General features: G+C 42.2%; 1 protein-coding gene across 1 annotated transcript; it reads right to left on the bottom strand.

The window, feature by feature from the left end:
• Positions 1–1315: 1315 nt before the first annotated feature.
• RPN1 (ribophorin I) lies at positions 1316–18036 on the bottom strand. Its single transcript, XM_072598304.1, has 10 exons — positions 17677–18036; positions 15717–15781; positions 12168–12474; positions 11524–11733; positions 5553–5745; positions 5280–5379; positions 4943–5081; positions 4557–4676; positions 2858–3103; positions 1316–2077 (listed from the first exon to the last, which is right to left on the bottom strand). The coding sequence occupies exons 1-10, from the start codon at positions 17923–17925 to the stop codon at positions 1895–1897; spliced, it is 1812 nt and encodes a 603-aa protein (XP_072454405.1). The 5' UTR covers positions 17926–18036; the 3' UTR covers positions 1316–1894.
• Between the last annotated feature and the right edge of the window lie 4934 nt (positions 18037–22970).

Below are 22970 nucleotides of genomic sequence, written 5' to 3'. Positions count from 1 at the left end.
CAAGACAGAGGCAAGAAAGGCACAGGCATTGCAGAGAGCACAGTGGAAGGGGTGGATAGCTTTAGAGTGGGATGCTGGTGGAGAAAGATTCAGAGGGATGTGAATAAGGGAGTATGGGGGGGCGGGAACTACTGTGGCATTTAGGTGGCTGGGTCTGGGGCAGTCTTGATTTCCTGGGGGCTCTTGGGCTTACTTGTCCAACAGTTGCTTGGTAGTAACAAGGGTGGCCAGTTCCTTGTCTATGAAGGTTGCTCCTGGGTCCATCCCCCCACCCCCTAACCCTTCATGGATCAATGACTGGTGCATTCTTATATATTAGGCCACACTTTATCCTGAAGAGAAATCTAAAATGTTCAATTCACTTGCTTTTCAAAATAAGACAGGGGAATTATAATTAGTTAAAGTCACGCATCAGAGAATGAAGGGATGAAAAGAATAAAGTGAAAGGGGAAAAGTGAAGCAAGAATAAAAGAGAAGGAAAAAGAAGCTGAGAAGGCTGAAGCCAGAATTAGATAAAGGGCACCAATCAATGCCCTTCATAATAACACACATTAGTTGATCAATTATTACTGACAGGCTTTTTACCCTTAAATCTTTCCAGGCTTAACTGTGAATTAGATAGCCCAGGAACTACAACACAATAATAATTTTCTAGGTTGAATACAAGCCAGAGGCCAGAATGCTATTACCTCAGTATTATTATGTATCAGACACCTAGAAGAAATCAATCCATCCATTCTGGCCTAGTTATTTCTTACCATATGCTAAGTGAATGCATATTAAGAGCAGTATAAACAAGTGACACACAAGGAAAGCTTAATCCCTGACAATGACTGATCATCTCCACAAGTCCCACTTTCTAAGAGGCCACCAACCAGACAACCAACCACTTATGTGTCAATTCAGGCTAAAGTAAGGAGGCTCCCATTACTGCTAAGCTCTCTTTCAGTTTAAATAACCTATGATCCCCTAGTCCAAGCTTCCCTCTCCCCTATTCTCCATCCACTGAAGCCAGGAGTCATAAGCGGTTGCCCAAAGGTTTACTCAGGTTAAAGAAGCTGAGAAAGGCAGAGGAACAAGAGGGAGAGAGGAGCTTTCCAAAGGCACTAGACAGGTTTGTAGCCCTCCAATCACCCAAGAACCATCATCCTCCATAGTAAATTTTTATGCCCTCTATAAAGCTTGTATTATGAAAGGTCTCTTTCTTAAAAAAAGTCTTCCTCTCTCCCCCATTCTAATCTATACTCTACAACAATGGGGAGCTTAAGATGCTTTACCAATTCCAAGTTTAGAATGAGAAACAATAAAAAGACAATTTAGTAAACATTCACAGTCCCTGGTTTATTTCAGTTTGGTCTCACACAAGTTAAAAAAAACAACAACAACAAAAACCCAAAACATCTAAAGCTAGGAGGGTAGAGATCAAAGTGTTTAAAAAACTCCAAGTATAATGCTAGGCCTTGTGTATATCTCCTCCAATACTCAGCAGAGGGCTTTGCACACAACAGGCATTTAATAAGCATTTGCTGAATGTGAGGAGTAAAAAAGTACAAACTCAAATTCCTTTCCTCCAAATACAAAGAGAGAGAGAGAGAGAGAGTGTGAGTGTGAGTGTGTGTGTGTGTATGTCTGTACAAACAAACACAGGAAAGGTTTTTCAAAGAACAAGCCTCCTAGTACCCTCAGCCAGAAGTGACTGATCCTAGGGACAACAAAGGCTCAGGAACCGATGTTTACAAATCCATACAATACTTGCAAAATTTGGCAGCCACCATCCTTCCCACCATTCCAAATGCCTCTCCACTGCCCCCAAGGCCTGGCTGCTCTGAGCTCAGAGGGTGAATGCCAGCACTTTGCTCTCGCAGCATCTAGGTAGCAAAGGCAGTGCCACAGGTTACAGAGCATCCAGGATGTTGTCAATTTTGGTGACCAGCTCCTGGCGTCTGCTGGAAAGAGCCTTCTCATTCTCAATATAAGCGTCTTTCTTGAGCTTGCCAGCCACCAGCCGCTCAGCCTCCAACGATGATTTCAGCACAAGATCTTTCACCTGACTGTCTAGTTTCTGGACATCACTGACCTGGAAAAGGCAAGAGGAAGAATGGATGCTAAAGAGGCCTACAGAAAAGCAGGAGTCTGAGATAACACATAGACCTATTTCAGTTAACGTATCTTAGGACTCCTAATGTCTAATATGTCAAGGAAAAGAAACAATGCCCAGTTTCCTTCTAAATGCTATCATCACAGAGACATTTAATTACATTTATTTGCACTAAAGTTTACAAAGTACTTTCCTTAAAAACTTACATTTACACACTACTTTGTAACTTATAGTGCTTTAACAAATATTATCTTATCTGATCCTTGCAACAGCTCTGTTAGGCAGGTGCATTTACTATTTTACAGTTGAGGAAACAGGCAGACATTAAATGACTTGGCCAGGATCACACAATTAATAAGTGTCTGAGGTGAGATTTGAACTTAGACCTTCCCAACTCCAGGCCTAGCACTCTATCCACTTGGTCTCCTCTGATTGACATAGTCTAACTTGGGTGTAGCAATCTTGTAAATAAAGTATTTTCTTCATTCTAAAGATGAGAAAAGTAATGGTCAGAGGGTACATGCACATCTAACATACAAGCTAGGTCCTAGGGACTCCAAAGTCAGTGCTCCTTCTGCTCTCATAGCTCTCTGAGCTATGCACCTGCTTTAGCATGGCTCTTTTACAAGTGGAATACAGTTACTGATGCTGCTAAGGCAGTGGTGTACTTCAAATAACAAAACACTTGGGCAATGGTCACCAGGCATATTCCATGATGCCACCTGTCTAGAACAAGAAAGAGCTGCCCACATCTCTTACTTTGTCACAAAGATCAGAGCCCTCAGTCTTCAGTCTGGACTGCAGAGATGCAATCTCATTAGTCAAGGATTTATGCTCCATTTCCAAGGTCTTCTTGCCACTGTTGAGAGTGGACACATCGCGTGATTGCTTGTACTTGTTGACAGCTTCATCAAAGTGACGGTACAGACCTAATCTCTTGTTGACCAGAGTTAAAACCTGCTCAGTGATGCAAGCCACCTTCATCCTGGCTTCAGCAGCTGGATCCTACAGAGGGAAGACACACCTGCCATTTAAAAGGTCAGGAAGGCTAAGTTCATCTTGATCTTGATCCCACAAATAGCATTCATGAATAACAGCTATCTGAAGAAGAAAAACTATTTCTAGGAAGTCATAAAGAAACGTCCTGTCCCCAAGAACATTTCAACTTCCAGAAAATTATCCCAAGAGTCCAATGACAGAGAAACCACTACGAATGCAAGAAATCTGAAAATCGTAACAACTGAAGAGAGTTGCCCTTCACTGAGGTTTGGTCTTATTGAGAAGATGTGGGACTTTCACTTCTTATTTTGGCAGCACATGACTAACCAACTACATACATAAAAACAGGGTCTTGGTACCTAAAAATGTCTTCTTCTGGCACAATGCCTGGCCATCACATATTCCCTGTCCTCATCATCCCCCACAAATCATTAATGTACGTATCCAAAAGCAATATAAGGATGTTCATATGATGTTAAATAGATGCTACAGAATTTCACACAGAGAATGACTGAGAACAGGCATGTGTAGTTAGGGCCTATACAAACCAAGTCTCATTTGTGGTTATAGGAAATAGATAATGACTTGAAGAAAGCTTATTAGTTATTAGATAAAAAGTGGATAAAGTTAAAAACAATCAAAGCAAAATCCCTCTGGAACAACAATATAAACCAATATGCTACTCATTCAAAGTGACCCTTGGAAGCAAGATGAAATCAAAGTTAATAGGAAATTAAATAGGATGTTGAAACAGGAAAGAAAAAAAAACATAACAAGGATATAGAATAATGAAAAGTGAAACTGGATATGGCAGTCGAAATCCAAGCAGAAGAATTAAGAAAGTTTATTAGTTTATACTTAATATTAGCCAAGTACTTCAGAGAATTGACAAGACTGTCAATTCTTAAGACATCCCCCTCAAAATAAGGGAGACTGTTCCCTTCCAAAAGGACCTGAATGATCTATAAACAGTTAATTCTTTTTCTCAGCTTCTCTGCCCAGTAAAAAACCTTCTGATAAATAATTCAATTTCCCCTTATAATGGTTACAAAACAGTCTCCTATATGTTCATTTAAAATGAATCAATGTGACTAATCCTGAGTGAACTCTGAAATAAAGGTGTTCCACTTCAGGAAGTGAACCTTCCAAAGAGTTTACTCCAACACATGAGCCAAACAACACCTGTTCTCCAAATGGCCTGTAGCTAATCACGTTCTAGAATGTGTAGATTCCAAGTCTAACCACAAGAGTGTGCTCTATGGAGCACACAGTTAGGTCAGGAAAAGAATAACACCTCACTCTATACAAAGAAGACTTAAATCATAAAGGATCAACAGAGTTTTCAAAAGGGAGGGGAGGAGGGAAGGAGATAGAATGTGTTTAAAACTCAGAAAATCTGTGTGGAGTGGTGGGGCTTCTGGGTTTCCACCCCCTGTCCCCTAAGAAGAAAGTAACATACCTTTGTGATTGAAAAGTCCAGCCTCACATAGATGATCACTGTAAAGAACAAGATATAAAAGGCTGCAACCACCAATAGGGGTTCTTGCAACATGAGAATCTTGTTGAATGTGTAATGTACCTGAGAGGAGAAATAGAGAAGGGCTGTTACTATGGGTAATGGATCCAGGGCCTTTGAGAAAAAGAACTTGTCTCCACAGTTGCAGGGAATTACCCAGGGAGAGCCAACTGAGTTCCAACCTTTAAAAAGAAAAAAGGCACACATGAGGCACAAAGCCCCATCTCTAACAGCTACATACCACAACACCAGTTCAATATAGTTACACTCTGCAAACAAGTTAGTAAAGGAGTGTGAAGGGGGCCAGGAGGAGATTGAGAACCACTCACCACAATGTCTTGGATATGTTGCTCCACCAAGTTGTTCTTATGGGCAACAATCACTGTGCGGCCAAACGTATCCAGGTAGGTATAGTGTAACTCATCTGGGGCTCGGCTAATCTCATAAGGACTGTCCACTTGAATGTTCCTGGGAAATAGAGAAGAGATTGTCTTCAAACATCCAGCCCAAGCCTCTTATACACAAGATGCTTGGAGGTTATCTCCAACTCACAGGTTAACAGCATACCTATTCTCAGTCTTTCATGAGGACTTCTTTTGAAGCTATGGAAAGAGTCAGAAAGGAAAGCTAAAGCACATGGGAAAGAAGGTCAACAGCCACACTTACTTAGCCCCTTCTGGAAGTATTATCTTCACAGTCAGAGAATCTGTTACTTGTTCATCAAACACATGGTCCACAAACCTCATCTTCAAGGCATACTGGTCACCTGGAAGATCAAAGAGTCACAGGCCTAACTCTCTTAACTGGACACAGATTCACCACAACTCTCCCTGGGAAACAAAATAATGGACATCTACCACAAGAGAATTAACTAATGGTAGACAGACTATTCAGGAGTAAAGCCAAATTCAGGTTTCTCCTTGACAAATTACTACTGACCTAGGTTATAAAGGTACTCATAGCTTGGAAGGTTGTAGCCAATAATGTAATGGGTCTTCCATCCACCAAAGAGTGGAAAGCGGGGGCGGATTTCCATCTCCACAGAGTCATCCAGTATGAGAAGGTGGCTGGTAGAGACATTTCCAATCTCATCCCTATAATAAACATCTTGAGCAGCAGCAGGGAGTATGGTCTGTAAAAGAAAAGAAAGTCCCTTAAAACTGTGGACATAAACCTTGCTCTGTCCTTTATTCACATAAATATTTATTAAGCATCTGTTTTATGTAGAGTATTTTTTTGAGTTGGAGAGAAACAAAGCATTTACTTAAGACCTGTTACTTGAAACTGCAGACTAGTAAGGAAATAAAGAAGGATATAACTAGAATGCAAAATATTATAAGGAAATATGGGAAGTGAGGGAGAAAAAAGAAAATACTACAGAAGACTGTTACCCACAGAGGGTACATATATATGAAAAAATCATGGAGGAGGCAGTATTTGAAATGGGCTTTAATCTTCAGTGGCACTGAGAGGGACAGAAGGCAGTCCAAGCAAAGGGAAGAACATAAACTAAGGCAGGAAAGTATAAGGCATGTTCAAAAGACAAGAGAATAGTAGTAAGTATGGCTAAAGCTTATAGTACTATATAAGGAGTAGTATCAGATAAGGCTAGAAAGGCAGGCTGGATCAGATTGTGGAACGCCTTAAATGTCAGACAAAGAAGTTTGAGCTTTACTTGGAAGGTACAGGGAGGCAGAATCTATAAATAAGTAGTAAATTATATTTAAAATATATGCATATAAACACAAAAAAGTAGAAATAGTTTAGTAAGCTCCCACATAGTTACACTGATAAAACATTTTGACTGTCCACTTTAGAGAGACTCAGAGGCTTGGATTTGTAGTCATCTAGTGCTTTGGATCTTGAAATCAAACTTTTATATACCACCTCTGGTGCAATACCTGTTTGATTACTCTGTCCTATGACTACACAACATTCAGATCCTCAGAGGAAAATAAATATAAGGGGGACAGACATGGGACATTTTCTTAATATTTGAATGATATCTTTTTATGAGTAAAATGCTTACATTGGGGCATGCTGATAATCAGATTATTTCCCCAAAGATTATTTTCAAAAACAGTAACAATTACTTGTTTTTAAAACAAAGCGAAACACGATATGTACAGTAGCTTCTTGCTGTCCATAAAAAGAAGAAAAAAATGTAAAAATGTAAAAACCAGAATCATGACAGATGGAGCCTTAATATTGTTGTGACTTTACTAAGAAATAACTGAAGTTCTTTATGAAAAAAGCAACTAACTTTGAATAACTTTTATTACTTGAAACTGAAACGCTTCTGCAGAGACACATGGCCAAGTGGGAAAAACTTTTGTATCAAATTTCTGTGATAAGGGTTTGGCATCTAAATTATATAAACAACAGATAAACATAAAATAGCCGTCCCAATGGATACGAACAGTTCTCAAAAGAAGAGCTCCAAAGTACATGCGACCACATGAAAGAAATGCTCCAGATGAGTGATAATGAGAAAAATGCCTATCCAAACAGCCCTATTTTCGGTTTCACCTTGTACCCTGCAAAATGGCAAAGATGGCAATAGTCAGCGTTGGAGGAGGAGTGTGGAAAGACGGGCACACTGATACGAAGGGTACACTCCTTTTGGGAACCAACTGGAATTACACAAATGATGTGACTAAACTGCCTATACCCTCTGAAGGGGGACTTCATGACTGGGTTTCTGCCCCAAGGAAGTCACTGATAAGAATATCCCCATACATTCAAATATTTATAGATGCACTTTTTGCGACAGTTAAAAATTGGGAACAACTGATGCCCATCAGCTGGGGAACTGCTAAATAAACTGTGGCCCGGAATATGACTGTGCTGTAAGAAAGAATGACTGTGATGAATACAGAGAAGCATGGCCAGATCTCCATGAACTGATGCAGAGTGAAGTGAGCAGAGGCAAGAAATGAATACATATAGTGAATGTATACAACATGAACAAAGTGAATGTAACAAAAACAATGCAGATCAAGCACAACTCCAACGAAGAGATGTGGGAGGATCCCCTCATTCGATTCATTCCTCTGGGAAGGCGGAAGGCCCACAGATGTTAAGCCTGGACACGTGGTCAAAGACTTTTTCAATGTGTCTATCAACTGTGCTGATTTTTCTCTCTAAAAAATATCATTTGTCACATGGGGTGACTTTCTTGGAGGGGGAAGGAGAGAGATACTTGAGATAACTAAGATAATGGAAGAAACAAAAATATCAAAGAAAAACTTATAAAAGAAAAAGCAACTAATACCTGAGGATCTTAAAGTACTCAGAATCAAAGTACTTTACTATTTATCAGACACTCCTTATGAAATCAAACAGATAAAGTCAGAGAATCTGAAAAGCTGAAAGAGATCTCAAAGGCCATTTAATCCCAACTTATCCCACAAGTGGTCATCTTCTTGTGGACTCTCCTTGAAGATTTTTAATAAGGCAGAAACACCCCTGAGATGGCTCATTTCCCTTTTGGACAGTTCTGTTAGGAAATTTTTCTTGACATCTCTTTGCAACTTGTACCTATTTCTTGGTTCAGCCTAATCTGTTCTATGTGACAGCCCTTTCCCCTCCATTTACACTGTCGCTTTCATTTCCCCAGTGTCCTGCTCTGGACCCTCTCCGGCTTGATCAACGGTGCCCTTCCTGAAACATGGGTGATCAAAACGAAGACAACACTACAAATGTGGTCTGACCAGGGTAGCACCCATTCTCATTCTGTACAGTGTAGCCGTGCTTGATATGCTACAAATGCCTAATAAACTCTTGTCAATTGACTGCCTCTTTTAATGCCACCGAAGGTCACATCAGTTATTTTACTGAAGGTATTTGTTGATGGCATTTCAAGTCCACTAAGGACTGCTATTTTTGAGTGCCTAAGTATAATCTCAAGGAAAGTAAAATGAAAGGCCATAATAGGAGGAAAAATGTTATCAACCACTTTATGTCACTGAGAATCTATGCTGAACCTACACTGAATTTGTAAATTGCAGATATATGCAAAATAAAAATGAAGGTGATAATACTCCTACTTGATTTTATTTCCCACAAAATAAAGAGCACATTGAGGACTCAATGCTGGAAACAAGTGTTGCAGCATACAGAAGAATTTCTGGTGTTGGGAATAGCAATGTTCTTGTGGATTCACAGGATCACAAAGAATTTGAGAGCTATTGAACATTTTAGTGATCACCTAGGCCAACTCCTTCACTTAACAGAAGTGACCTGAGGCTCAGAGAAACGAGATTTGCACAAAGTGAGTTAGTGGGAGAGCTGGAATCTGCATCCATGCTTCCTGAGGAACTGGGAATCTGACCAACATTGCTCTCCTGTAATATGGTGGCCAGTGCACATATAATCTCAGACTGCTAGAGCTTCTTCACCTATACTTTACATTATTCTATCTGCTGCAACATGTGAATAAAATCAACTTATATTTTAAAAGTACAACAAACTTAAAAAGAAACTAAAAGGACAGCAGAGAGCTCACCTCAATCTTGGCAACATTTTAGTCTCCAAGAGAAACATCAAAAGCATCAACTATGATACAATTGATGAAATAAGGATACATAAAGTAAAATTTGCATTCTGACCTGAGTGTGCCTTTTGTCCTTTATAGCACAGAGTCTCTGTTCCTGAAAATGAATGTTTTCTAAAGCTGCTCTCAATGATACAGAGGATGCTACCTAGAAAACATATTTCTTTTCTTTTATTATGCCAATTATGTCTTCTGTTTATGTTTTCCCTGCTTCTAACAGGCAAAAATCATAAAATTCTAGATTTCTTAAAACAGCTTACATGTAACTCTATTTAAAAAAGAAAATATGTAAAACTAAATCCATTTGGATAACTTGTAATTATTGTGTAAATAAAACATCTTTTAAAATTACTTCTATTGCTATTATTTTTAAATCACCATTTCTAGATATCTTCCTTTATCTGGAAAGCTAATGACATTTTTTTTTTTTTAAAAACCAATTCACCAAAACTAACCATCACACTATTTTAAAATATATTCAATTTTTCACACTTACAGTCCCCCATCTGTGTAATGAAGGGAAAGAGGTTCTCCAAACATGGTCACTATAATTACTTGCATTTTTGAAATCTGTTCTTTGCAATAAAACTACATTCTTACATTGATGCCATGAGACTTCAATTAATGAATTATTTCCCTAATGCAGATCAGTCTCTATATATTTTCTGTCTTTGAGTTAAGGTCCAAGAAGTTTATTGTTCAGCTCCACCATGACAGAAGTGCAAAGGTTGCTGCGAATTCTTTGGCTGCACCAGAATTTCATGGCCTGAATACCACTTGAAGTAAACAGGCCACTGATCAGTCTTGAAAACCTTTTTTGTTATACTGAGATTTTCACTGCAGTGAAGTATTAAATAGTCATCTCTTAAAGGCAAGGACTGTCATTTTAATCTTTGTATCCAAATGCCTAGGAAAATGCTTATACATCCTACACTCTTGACAAAGGAATAAAAAAAAATCACCATATTAAGCACTAGAGACACAAACAAGAGTCTTAGCTCTCAAAGTGATCCCACTTTAAGAGGAGACAACACATACAGGAATGGATAAAAATTTGCCAAAGACATTCCATGAAAGGCTCACAACCAAGAGTTGGATCATATACAATTCCTTCAGGGTCTGAGTGACACTGAATGACCAAAGGATCTGTCTACAAAGAAATTACATTTAGAAGTAAATGCCAAAGATTAAACTCTGTGAATCCTCATACAAAAGCTCTGGCATTTGTCAACAAGTCAACAAATATTTATTAAGTGCCTCCTATGTGGCACGCACCATGTTAATGTCAGAACTTCACCTGTAACACCTGAACTTGTCGATCTGTAACTAGAGTTACACTACAGAAGGCACAGCAAAGCTACAGGAACATGAAGAAATTCCCCCCCCCTCCTCTTCTACGAATTTCAGGCTCTATTCAGCCTCAGAACCTGACTAACAAAGTATATCCAAAGCTTCCTAAGTAATCTCACAAACCTAAGAAAATCCAATGCCATGCCCCCAAACTAGGTAGACCCACCAAGCCAATTATCTCTAAGAAAAAGGTGCTCTTTTGAAGGACTTCAGCCTTCTAGTGTTGGCAGGATGATAGGCATAGTGCTCAGAATTAGGGAGAATGCGGGAAAACTGAATGACTCCTGAGGGATGGTTTGGCTAACATCAAGTCAAAAGTATACTAACATTCGTCCTTTCATTGCAGAGGTGAGGGACTATGGGTAAGGAATATTGCATATACTGTCTAAGCATTTTGGTCACTTTTGTTGAATTTCTTTTCTTTTTAAAATCTTTGTTACTTGTTGGGCTGAGGGGGATATATTTGGAAATGTGATTTTAAAAAAGGCATCAAGAATAATTTTTAATGAAAAACAAGAATTAAAAGCATAGGCACTACCCTGTGAAGCAAACTAAAGGACACCAACACAGAAAACATTTTTCAATTATGACTTAATTTAGCAAAGGTGAAATTTAGCCTGAAAAGCCCGAATAGAGGTACCAAATAATGAAGGACAAGAATAATAAAATAAAACATGATCTGGAAAGTTCAGCACTGCCAAATCAGGAATAAATTCACATTTGTTGAATTCACCCAGACTGTCAGAGCCCACATGCCCTGCCCTGCTTTCATTATGCTCACTCTTTACACTTTCTCTTCAGGAATCTGAATAGTTGTAAGACCTCCTGCACATGCACGAACCACCCTCCTGCTAGAATTAAAGCCTCCCCTACCCTCCACCATTACCTTCAGTGGCCATTAACTAACCAGCCACTCAACAACTGTAGTGTGATATTTAGCTGGGACTCAAAGAGAAAAGGCAGATAAACTGGACAACAACAATATCAGAGGTAGAAGCAACTCACCTTGAAAGACCTGATGGAGGAAATTCCACTGTCTGCCTGTCTTTGATAGTCGTAACGGGAAAAGGGCCCTTTGAGGATAGCACCGGTATGTTTTAAGTCTACCGTTTCCTCTACGGCAATATTGCCCCAGTGAGAGACTTCAATGACCCGGGTCATGCTAGTGATGGTCAGGAAAGGGCTGTTGTTCTCATAATGCACTTTAAATGGATCCTGTCAAAGAAAGAAGAACAAATACTTTTAGTTTTAGGTAAAAAAGGATAAAGGGGATTTTTATGGGCAAGTGATATGTTCTATTATCGGGCAGGTAGTGGCACAGTGGATAGATAAAGCATTGGGCCTAGAGTCTCAAAGACCTGAGTACAAATTCAATCTGACACTCACTGGTTGTGTGACCCTGGACAAGTCATCTCTGTCTGCCCCAGTTTCCCCAATTGTAAAAGGCAGCAATAACAGCATCTACCTCCCAGGGTTGTCGTGAGGATAAACTATGATATCTGTAAAGTGCTTAACACAGTGCCTAGCAAGGGCACATTGGTAATCCATGATTATTTCATTCCATTCCACTCCTGTGGGTGGTCAATCTATAAGTAGTAACACACTCTGCTTCTGTTATCTCTGAAGCAGGCTTAGGCTAAAAAATTTACCTGACTGAAGGGAGGAATGTCTTTGAAGGGACCATAATCCAGCACGTCTTCAGAGCGGGTAGGATTGCCAAGCTTGGTATAGCTTTCAACATTTCGGGAGGCCAGCTTCACACGCATAGTCTGTGTCTTAGTTGGGTAGGGTGAATAGAAATAATGGTTCCCCTCAAAAACCACAAACTGTTTTTCTGATTGGGTGATCTGAGTTGGATATGGCTGCAGAGCATGGGTGAAGACTGTCTCAATGACCACTCGGATCCTGGCACCTCCAGCTAAGGAATAGGGAAGCTTCACTGTGAATAATCTCCCACTGCAAAAGAAATAAAGAAAGGATTAAAAAGCATAAAAGCTCTAGCAGTTCCAAGTTACAGGATCATCTTGCAAAAAAAGATCTTCCAAAGACCTAACTGCAATCACTGTAGACACTCATCCCACCTACATAGATTTCAATCCTCTTATAATTTGGTAGATGAGCTTACAGTCAGGATCACACATAATTTAGTAGCCATGACTAAAAAAGAGTAGAGCATTTAGAATACAATATTCCAGAATAGTGATGAAGGTGATGATGATGATAGCAGCTATTTTTCTTACAAAAAAAAAAAATAGCAATATACTCAGGGAAATTTCATCTTTTGTTCAAAGATACACTGATGACCAAACCTTGTAGGTGCAAAGAAATAAAACCAAGTAGAGGTAAGACAGAAATACTTTTCTTATAATTCCTTGACCTTTATAGATATCACCAAAGCACAATTATTATCTGGACTTGTTTTTTCTTCACTTTAGGGTAGATTATAAGTGTAATTCATTTCTGGCTAATCAGTCAGTGAAAAATAAAATATGAGAAATAACAATACTTTATTAAAATTATAAAGTAATACAAGTCAATCCAGGTTAAAAAAAAATTCTACTGATTGATTTCAACCTATTGGTTTGGGAATTCCTTGTCACAAATCAACAAATGAAAGGGACTTCTTAATGAAGGCAGTATGTTGTAATGGAAGGGCAATGGGCGATGATAAAAGTCTACCAGGTCTTGTACATACTAACCATTTGACTATAGAAACAAGTACCTTCACCAAACTGGGCCTCAGTTTCCTCAGTAGAAGATGGTGATGATAATATCCATCCAACTACCTTCCTTCACAAGGTGGTGAAAAGATGAAAACCTTTTGTAACCTGTGACTTCATGGGTGTGGAAAGTGCCCACTAAAGAACTTCCTATAACTCAAAGTCTTAGAGAGCTACGAGGTTAAGAGAGTTGTCCAGAGTGGGGACAAGGCAGAGGCTGGACTAGAGCCCAGCCAATCAGCAAGCATGTATTAAATGCCTACTATGTGCCAGACATAGTCCTAGGACACAAGGGAAAGCAACAACAGAACCACACTCCTTACACAGGCCCCAAGGAGCTTACATACTAATGAGGAAAACAACATACGAATAATTAAGCATATCAATGATACATAAAACATAGAAGGCCTCCTGCTGAAGGTGGCATGGGATCTTAATCCTGAAAGAAGTTGGGGATATCAAGAGATGGAAGCAAAGAGGGAGAACATTCCAGACATGGGGGAAAGCCAGCACAAAAGCAGAGATGGAAGATGGAGCACCATGTGTGAGAAACGGCCAGCAGGCCATTATCACTGAACTACGGAATGTGCAGAAGGGAGAAAAGGAAGATTGTACTGAAAATGTGGGAAGGGGGTAGGCTGTAAAGAGCTTTTAAAAGAGATCCTGAAGGTAAGAGAAAGCCACTGGAATCTACTGACCGGAATGTAACGTAGTCAAATCTAGACTCTGGCAGCTGAGTAGATAATAGATTGACATGAGAAGAGGGTAGAGGCAAGATAAATGATTCAGAGGTTACTACAACAGTCTAAGCAAGAGGTAATAAAGACGTGAATTAGACAGATGGCTAGATGAGGAGAGAAAAGGGTGTGTATGTGAGGGATCCTGTGAGGTTAGAAAAAACAAAACCTGGCAGCAGGTCAGCTATGTAAGATGAGAAAGACTCAGAACCCAGGAGCCTGGGAGGATGCAGTTCCCTCGAGAGTAATGGGGAAGTGTGGATGGGGGGAGGGGAGGGGGAATGATCAGCTCTGTTTTGGACATTGTGAGTTATGAGGTACATATAGGACATTCAATTGGAAAATTTCTAATAGGTAGTTGGAGGTAAAAGAGTGGGGCTAGATTACACAGAGATCTGAAAATCATCTGAATAGAAATAATAACTGAACCCATGGGAGCTGATGAGATCATCAAGGGAGACAGCATAGAGAAAAGAAAAAACAAAAAAGAAGAGGACCCAGGGCAAAGCCTCAACAGGCACTCACATTTTGGGGGCATGACAAAGATGACAATCTGGCAAAGGAGAAGCGGAAAGAATGGTCAGACACGCAGAAAGAGAATCAAGAGGAATGAGCGTCACAAAAACCCAGAGAAAAGAGACTAACCAGGAAAGTGATCAACAGTGTCAAATATAACGGAGTCAATGAGACAGCAGGACTACCTTGCTATGGTGAGAGCTCAGGTGAAATTAAACAGTGTCAATTTAGTGGACTCAATCAGCACAATCTCCTGACTTCCTCCAATTAGATTCAACAGCTTGTGGGTAGGAGTCAAGGAAGAGGGTGATAAGAGTAATCCAGGGTTGGGGTTTGGCAAAACAGTGACCAAGGGAAAGGGGAAAGATGGAAGATTAGGGCAGCTACCCAACTGAATTCTCCCAACATTCCCCTAAATCAAATTTAAGAGCAGCAGAGCCAACAAAAAGTCAGGGTGAGAAATTTTTTTCAGCCTATGAAAACTAAAGGGGTTGGCAGGAGAAATCTGTAATGTTGTGGTGGATGTCTGTTTGGAACCCACACACACCGAGGGGTGGTGGCAACAGCAGCTATAGGAGTTCTCAGCCCAGAGACAGTAAGGGGGTCAGAAAACTGGTCAGAAAGAGATTGCAGGAGACCCTTCACTGGAGCTGATTAGCAACTCTATTGCCCATAGGCAATTCTGGGTCACAGTTCCATTACAGAGAGGAGTACTGGGGGTTGGTCACAAGAGAGCAGGGGTCCTGCTCACAGTACCAAAGCAGAGAGGAGCAGCTACAGGGAATCAGGGTCTCTTCCTTGGTAAAGACCAGAGCCAAGACTAGGAAACTAGAGACCATTCCTCTCCCAGGATCACATAACCTTGGAAGCACTAACAACCTGTAGACCCTCAAAACTATCTCCAAAAACAGCAGCACAAAAAAGCCTCAAGTTTGGGACAGTGCCTCCCCACTTCCCACACCACCAAGCAAAGTCCAACTTTAACATAAAGTTCAAAGTCAAGAAATAGGCTGGGAAAATGAACAAACAACATCAAAAAGAATCTGACCACAAAAAGCTACTGTAAAGAAGACCAAGTTGTAAACTGAGACAACAATGGGAAAACAGCAACCAAAATAGCCTCAAGGGAAAATGCTAATTGGACCCAGGAAGGAAGGAGGTGAATACAGAAATTTAAGAAGCTGCTTATAAACAAAATTAAATAAATGCTCATCGGACTGCTTACCTTTTGCCTTTAAGTTTTATTTCTCGTACTTCCAAATGATTTTCTTCCTCCTCTTCTCCCTTTAACTGTAACAGAACACAGTTATTTCTTATGCTTTTCAGGTCACAAATTCTGAATCCATTTTCATTTGATTTATAACATCAAAAGTAACAACTTTCAATCTGCACTCTGGGTTCATCTTCCGTGTACCCCTATTAGAATGGGAACTCCTTGAGGGAAGAGGCTCTTTTTTGCCTTTGCTATATCTTCAGAGCTTACCACTGTGCCTGATCCATCAGTAGATACTTTCAATACTTCTTGACTTGCTTTTATAGCTTCAAGATTCCCACAGGCAGACAAAACAGCCTCAAGACACCACATCAGGGCATACAAGAAGAATGCTAATTCCTGCAAGCCACAAGTTCTTTTCCAAGACTGCACCCTCTGGGAATTAAAATGAGGACAAAGCAGCACAGACAAGTGAAGCTTGAGGGGAAAGCAGCGATGGGGCCGTAGAAGTGTAGCAGATAACAACAGACTGGAGGTACGGAGGCTGGAGCTCTGATTCCAGCTCTGCCACCATACACATTTACCTCATCTTCATGGACTTTCATTTTCTAACTGGCAAAATTAGGAGATTTAAATGAACTTTTCGGCTTATTTCAGTTCTAAAACTGTACAAAGTATAAATGGAGCAAGAGACTAACCGCTTGCAACAATCATGTTAACTGCAATCCAAGTTTACACCAAAGTTTCTGGAAAGTAGTAAGCAGTCCATGGTGCTGAATGGCCCCAGCCTAAAAACAGGCTTTGCCATGAGCCCTGCCATGATTCTCACAAGTTGTAGAAGACTACTGATTCTGAGTAAATGCAGACAAGGAAGACTGGAGGCCTCAGAGACCAATGAAACTAACCTCTGCCTACATAAACCTGGTTTACAACTATCCTTCAGCTACATACTCTTAGACAACTTGCTCCCTAATAATATAAAACGCCCTTCTTTAATGAGGCTTGGACTTTGTAAAAAAAAAAAAATTATTTTCCCTATAAAAAGAAATCAGCACCCATTTAAACAGATCTTTTGCTCATATTTCAGAAACTAGTACTTGGAGAGCAATTCAACTCCAAAATTTATCTAAATCATGTCTTTCCTACTCTGCACTTCATGAAAAGAATTCACAAGTCAAATCTTACGCCAACAGACTCTACAAGTCTATAAATGTAATTTTACAGATTTTGGTGTCTAAGTTAGAGACCAAATTACCCGCTCCTAATAGAAGTCACTTACTAAATGCTACGGTGATAACAGTGTACACCAAAACCAAGAGCACCCTGACTCTTTTCCCAAAACCAAAAGTAAATAAAAGAAAAAGCAGCTCCCCCCCCTCGCAGAGGACGGTCTAATTCCAGCCTGACCTCGTACTCAGTACGACCTTGGACCAGTCACGTAACCGCTTTTCCCTCAGCCCCCACCTCCCGTTATTACTGCGGGGATGGGAAGAGTCCGCCTGCGAGCTCCGCAGCGCTACATGACGGACACCATCGTCCACACGCTGCTGCTTTAGTGTCCTCAGACTGCACCGGCTGCCAGACCACGTCCGCGACGTCACGGCCGTTCGGCAGCATTTATTAAGCACCACTGTGTGCCGGGCCGAGTCAGGCCCTGCCCCCCAGACGCTCCCAGGGTCCCGGGAAGAACGCGCAGATGTGGGGGTGGTCTCGGAGGGGCTCCCGGGGAGCGGCTCGGGGGCAAGGCCAAGGTCCCCGGAGGCCGGCGCGAGCGCGGCGCCCCCGGCCTTGTGCTTACGTGTCAGTCCGCGGCAGGCGGGCAGGTCGCACGCGGAAGTCCGCGGCGGCCCGCGGAGGGGAGGGGGTCTGGGGAGCCCGCGGAGGGGGGGCCGCGCAGGTAAGGGGCGGGGGCGGGGGGGCCGCGGGAGGGCGGCCGCTCGCCCCGCTCCCTCCGTCCGTCCCCCCGGCTCACCTGCACCCCGAGGTGGGCCAGCCGGGCCTCGAGCACCGGCTCCAGCGCCAGCACGAAGGAGGAGGCGGGCGCGGCCGAGCCGCCCGGGTGCGCCAGCAGCACATCGGCCGTCACCTTGGCCAGGTGGCTGCTCAGGTCCACCGTGCGCTTCACGTCCTCGTTCACCAGCTGCGTCTCCGAGGCGGCGGCTCCGCGGGCCGCCCCCACGGCCCAGAGCAGCACCAGCAGGCGGGCGGCGGGCGCCTCCATGACCGCGGACCCAGTAGACCCTCCAAGCGCAGGCGCGGGCGCAGGCGCAGAAGGCGAGAGCAGGCCCCGGAGCAGAGGCCCCGCCCCTTGGGCGGGAGGCGGAGCCGCAAGATGGCGGCGCCCACAGGAAGGGAGCGGTGGGATGGGTGGGATGGGCTCTGCGGAGGACCCCGTCTCCTAGGCAACTGGGGCATCGCTGGCGGGCGCCTGAAGAAAACTAATAATCCTTAACACTCCTGCGGTTAAGAAGCGACTTGGCACCCCGCTTTCCTCAGAGCAGCCTGTGAGGCGGCGCGCTTCAGACATCTTTAGCTCCACTTTTCAAATGGAGAAACTGAGGCGACCGCACCCTTCACGTGAGTAGCAGAGGGTCCGAGGCGGAGCTGGACCTGGGGACAGACAGGCCTCGGACCCTGGACGAGTCACTTCACTGAGCCGTGCCTCAGTTTCCAGATCTGTAAAATGGGGATCGTAACTGCGCTTCCGTCTCCGGGTTGTTCTGAGGATAAAACGAAAGGAACCTCTGTTATATATGTATATACATGCATCTATACATACCTGCGTATATGCACATATAGACACACATACACATGTACGTTTGTGTGTGTGCAGAGATATGGATTATATACATGTACATATATATATAAACTCGCCCAAGGAGCTATACACATGCCATCTGAGTGTACTCCAAAGGCCTCTTTTACAGAGAAGGAAACTGAGGCACAGAAAATTCAGAGGATTTCCCCATAGTCACGGTGGCACAGCCAGGATTTCAGCCTAGTTCTTCGGACTCCAAACTGAGGTCTCTTTTTAAAAAAAAAACTTATCCATATCTTCTGGGAGGGGGGGTTTACCTTTATTCTGGAATCTATCCTCCTTTCTTCCCCTCTTCAGCAAGTCATCTCTTGCAATAAAAGAAAGAGAAGGGGGAGAAACAGTTCGCAACAACACATCAATAAGACCAACGCATGTCAGTTTATGCAGTATTTCATATTTGGAGATCTCTCTCAAATCTTCATTTTTGCAGACTCATTAATGCAGTTCATGGCTTACTACGATCTGGGAGGTGGGCAATGATGAATTGTAACTGCCTGCAAATTCCTAGCCGGGAGTCAGGGAAATCTGCAGGGTCTGGGAGTACTTATGTGGCCCCACCCCTACAAGGGCTTGGCGGGGCCTAAAGGACTGCCTTGGTATGTCACATAAGTGTTGGATGGTGAAATTTAGGATGTCCCCAAACCTGTCTGAGCATGGAGCTACAATTAGCTGCCAAGGATATACTTTGATGTGGGGATAAGTTCTTGAAGAGACTAATTAATTAAGCCTGGAAGCTTCCCTGAGCTAGGGCTGTTTCCTAAAAACCTATAGCCTGGGAGGATAAGCACCCACATAAAATTTGGGTACAGTAAAATTTAGTGTTGCCCGGTGGCTACAGGTGAGGATTGTCATCCCTGCAGTTAAATTTCCACGTATCTTGGAGGAATCACTGAATCTCAGAGTTGGAGGACCTTACTTACCATTCCTTAATCAAGATACTGCATCTCCTGATTACATGCATTTTCACTGGCTGTCCACCACACCTGAAACTCTGCCTCCTCATCTCAGTGGCTTCCCAGACTTTCTTGGGGTCCCAAGTAAAACCCAATCTTCTGCAAGAAGCCTTTTCAGAACCAGCTTAATGATAACACCTTCCCTCTATTGATAATCTCCCAATTGATCTCTAGTATGTCTTGTTTGGTCATAACTTGTTTGTTGCCCTCCCTCACTCCAAACAAAGTCAAGTGCAAGTCATGTCATCATTTCTCTGATGCATGGTCGTCTTCGGCAATAAAGGACTAACACTCACACCATCATCTCCTTCATTGGTCTGTGAATGCTTTGAAGGCAGGGATTGTTGAGTGGTTTGGTTTGTCTTTCTTTATAGCCCAACGTGTAATACAATTCCTGACCCATGGAAGGTGTTTAATCAATGCTTTTTGGCTTGGATGTGTTGACCTGAGGAGCCATCTGGTTCAACCTGGTATCTAACTGAGAATCCGGCTACAACAACCCCAGCAAGTAGACATCTAGGCTTTACCTGATGCTCTCCAGTGATGGCAGCCCCCTAGCTACAAGAGTCATTTACTACAGTTTAAAATAGCTCCAGTTGGGACGTTTTTGTTTAAATCTCTCTGTCACTTTCATTATTTCCACTAGATCTACCCTAAAACAAGCCTAATCCCTCTTCCACAAACACTTGAAGAAAGCTATATCATGTGCCCCCCATTCCTCACCCCTATCCCCCCAAACCTCCCAAGACTTTTCTTCTCCAGGCTAAAAATGCCCAGTTCCTTCAGTTGAATCAGCCTGAGACCCTTTGCCACTCTTCAGCTTATCAAGGTCCTCTTCCTAAGATGTGGTAAAAAAATCTGAACTCATGACTCTAGGTGAAATCTTACTAGGATAGAGCACCATGGGATGGCCAGTTTCGTGCTGAGTACTATCCTTTGGGTAATGCAGGCTGGCTAAGATCAGAGGAGTTTTTCCATCTGCCAACTTAATCTGTTAACTCATCCTGAGTCTGAAGTCCACTAAAAACATTGGATCTTTTTCAGACAAACTTCTGTCCAGACAAACTGGTTTCCCATCTTGTACTTATGAAGAATTCTGAGCAGCAGAGTGACAAAGATGATGAGTGACATTCATTCAGTCAACAAATACCTATTAAGCACCTTTTGTAAACAAAAGGAACTCACTTTTATGGAGTGGTTTCTGCACACCAGCCTTGTAAGAAGATGCTAATTTTCTTATTGTCATTTGAGAGTCTATGACTCTAGTCTGTCCAAGATCACTTCAGCTCTGGAACTCATACCTTAGACGTACCCTGCACCCCTTTCACCCTTGCTTTGGATTGGGTGGCTCCTCCCAGAACCTCCATTTAAGGAGGAAGTTCAGGCCAGCCATCTCTTCATTTCTCACAAGCCTACAACCTGGACTTCATAATGCCGCTTCCTGGTGCCTCTTCCCCCTCCTCACTTATAGCTTCTTTTTACATATTTTCCCCTGGAAGAATGTAGGCTGCCAGTGGATTGATTAGTGGTGCTGATCTCTTTTCCTCTTAAAAAAAACTACTATTTGTTATATGGGATGGCTCTCAGGGATGGGGCAGGATGGGGATACTTGGGATAACTATGATGGAGTGAAACAGAAGGCAGTAATAAAAATTTATTTAAATATTTTTAAAAGAATGTAAGTCCCTTGGGGGCAGGACTGCCTTTCTTTTTGTTTGTGCTTATATTCCCAGTGTTTAACTCGGTGCCTGGTGTATAGCAAGCATTTTTTGAGAGCCTGTAGACTGACAATCCATCCTTCGTATGTAAACAATAAAACTGTTAAATATTTAACTAATGAAGAAACTGAGGCTCAAAGGGGTCCATGGTCTCACAGAGCTGGAATTCAAACTCAGGTGCTCTGACTTTTTCTTTCACTAAACTCCAGTGAATCACTACTGTGTTCAAGGCCCCATGTTATTGTGGGAGGAGGCAGTAAAGAAAAAGGTGTTATCTGCCCGCGTGATGCTTCTAGTCTGGTAAACAAGTCATATGCATGAAAACTGTGATAGGAGATGAGAGGTGAAAGCTCAGAAGGGATAGCTGATATCCTCCTAAGGGAACAGGGAAAGTTAGAAACTGCATGAGCTTGATCTTGAAAGATGACTAAAAATTGGACAAATTAGTTATGGGATTCTAAATCTTGAAAGAACCTCTGAAAAGGCCAACCCTTTCATTTTACAGATAAGTAAACAGAGGTCCACAAAAGCTAAATGATTGCTTAGGGTTACCCAGGAAACATCAAAGGTAGGATTTGAACCCAGGTTCTCTCATTCCAGAGCCAGAGCTGTTCAATATTGCTTTCTTTAAGGAGGGACATGGGAAAGAAGGGAAAGGAGGGAAGAGAAATTAAATTAATCCCTTTCATTCTCAGTTAATGATCTCACCTTCTAGTTTCCTGAGAAAGCAGAAATCACCTCACTGGAACCCTCTCAATCCCTCTGAAACTTTATATTCACACCCATCTTCTCCTTACCTTCAGCCTCAGAGCATAAGTAGATCCTTATTCCTTACCAAGACTAAATCTCCTAACTGCCCTTAAATTAATCCCATTCTCCCCTGTGACTTTTTTCTCTCACTTATGTCCTCTCTCTCATACATATTCAATCCCCCCCTTTTTTCATTCCTTTCCTTCTGCTTACAAATATGTTCGTCTCTCCCGTACTAAATATAGCAGACTATAATATTTCCTTCTCCCTCAGTCAGTGCCTGCACCAGAAGCAGCCAATTCTGTCTCTTCCTTAATTTTACAGATAACTTGAAAATAACAAAACAAAGCTGTCTTTTTCTTTTAAAAAAAAAAAAAAGACCCTTTGGTTGAATGGTGAGTTTATGATACATACACATGTTCAGGTAGTCAAAGGCCCCAGGGTGACCTATCCACCTGGGCTGGCCAGCTGGTCCCCTGGAATAGGTGATGAGTACCATCTGCTAGAAAATGGCAGAAGCCAGCACCAGTGGAATGGTAGCTGAGAGAAAGCTGCCAGAAGAAAAACAACATGAAGACAAAAGAGAGTAAAGGAGCAGTGTCATGGAAGAGCACACACACACACACACACACACACACACACACACACACACACACACACACACACACACACACACACACACACAGCAGCTTTAAAAGCCAGAGACTAGACAGGTCTTTGGGGAAGGTCACCACTGGTAGGTCTTTGACTCTCTGTGTGCTTGGATGGATGCAAGCCCTTTCTGTCCCTTCTCCAATTCATCCTCCTTCACATATAATCCTCCCAATATACTCATTTGATCATTTCACTCCTATGCCTAAAGCCTTTTGTGATTTCCCATATTCTACCAAATGAGTCCCAACTCTAGTACAATTTCTTCCATCAAGCTTTACAATCACTATCTCCTCCTCTCTATTCAAACTTCTCCTAGCATTTGGTCTTTGGAGCAGCTAGGTGGTGCAGTGGATAGAGCACCAGTGCAGGAGTC

Source organism: Notamacropus eugenii, chromosome 3, assembly GCF_028372415.1.
Source record: "Notamacropus eugenii isolate mMacEug1 chromosome 3, mMacEug1.pri_v2, whole genome shotgun sequence".
Taxonomy (NCBI): Eukaryota; Metazoa; Chordata; class Mammalia; order Diprotodontia; family Macropodidae; genus Notamacropus; species Notamacropus eugenii.
This window is presented reverse-complemented; position numbering and strand designations above follow the sequence as displayed.

What these genes read in the sequence shown, in the direction of transcription:
- RPN1 (XM_072598304.1), bottom strand. Translation starts at nt 17,925, where the DNA reads ATGGAGGCGCCCGCCGCCCGCCTGCTGGTGCTGCTCTGGGCCGTGGGG. An exon ending in ACATTCCTCCCTTCAGTCAG is followed by an intron (nt 11,734 to 12,167) that starts GTAAATTTTTTA and finishes TTTCTTTGACAG; the next exon opens with GATCCATTTAAAGTGCATTA. An exon ending in AACATATCCAAGACATTGTG is followed by an intron (nt 4,677 to 4,942) that starts GTGAGTGGTTCT and finishes TTCTCCTCTCAG; the next exon opens with GTACATTACACATTCAACAA.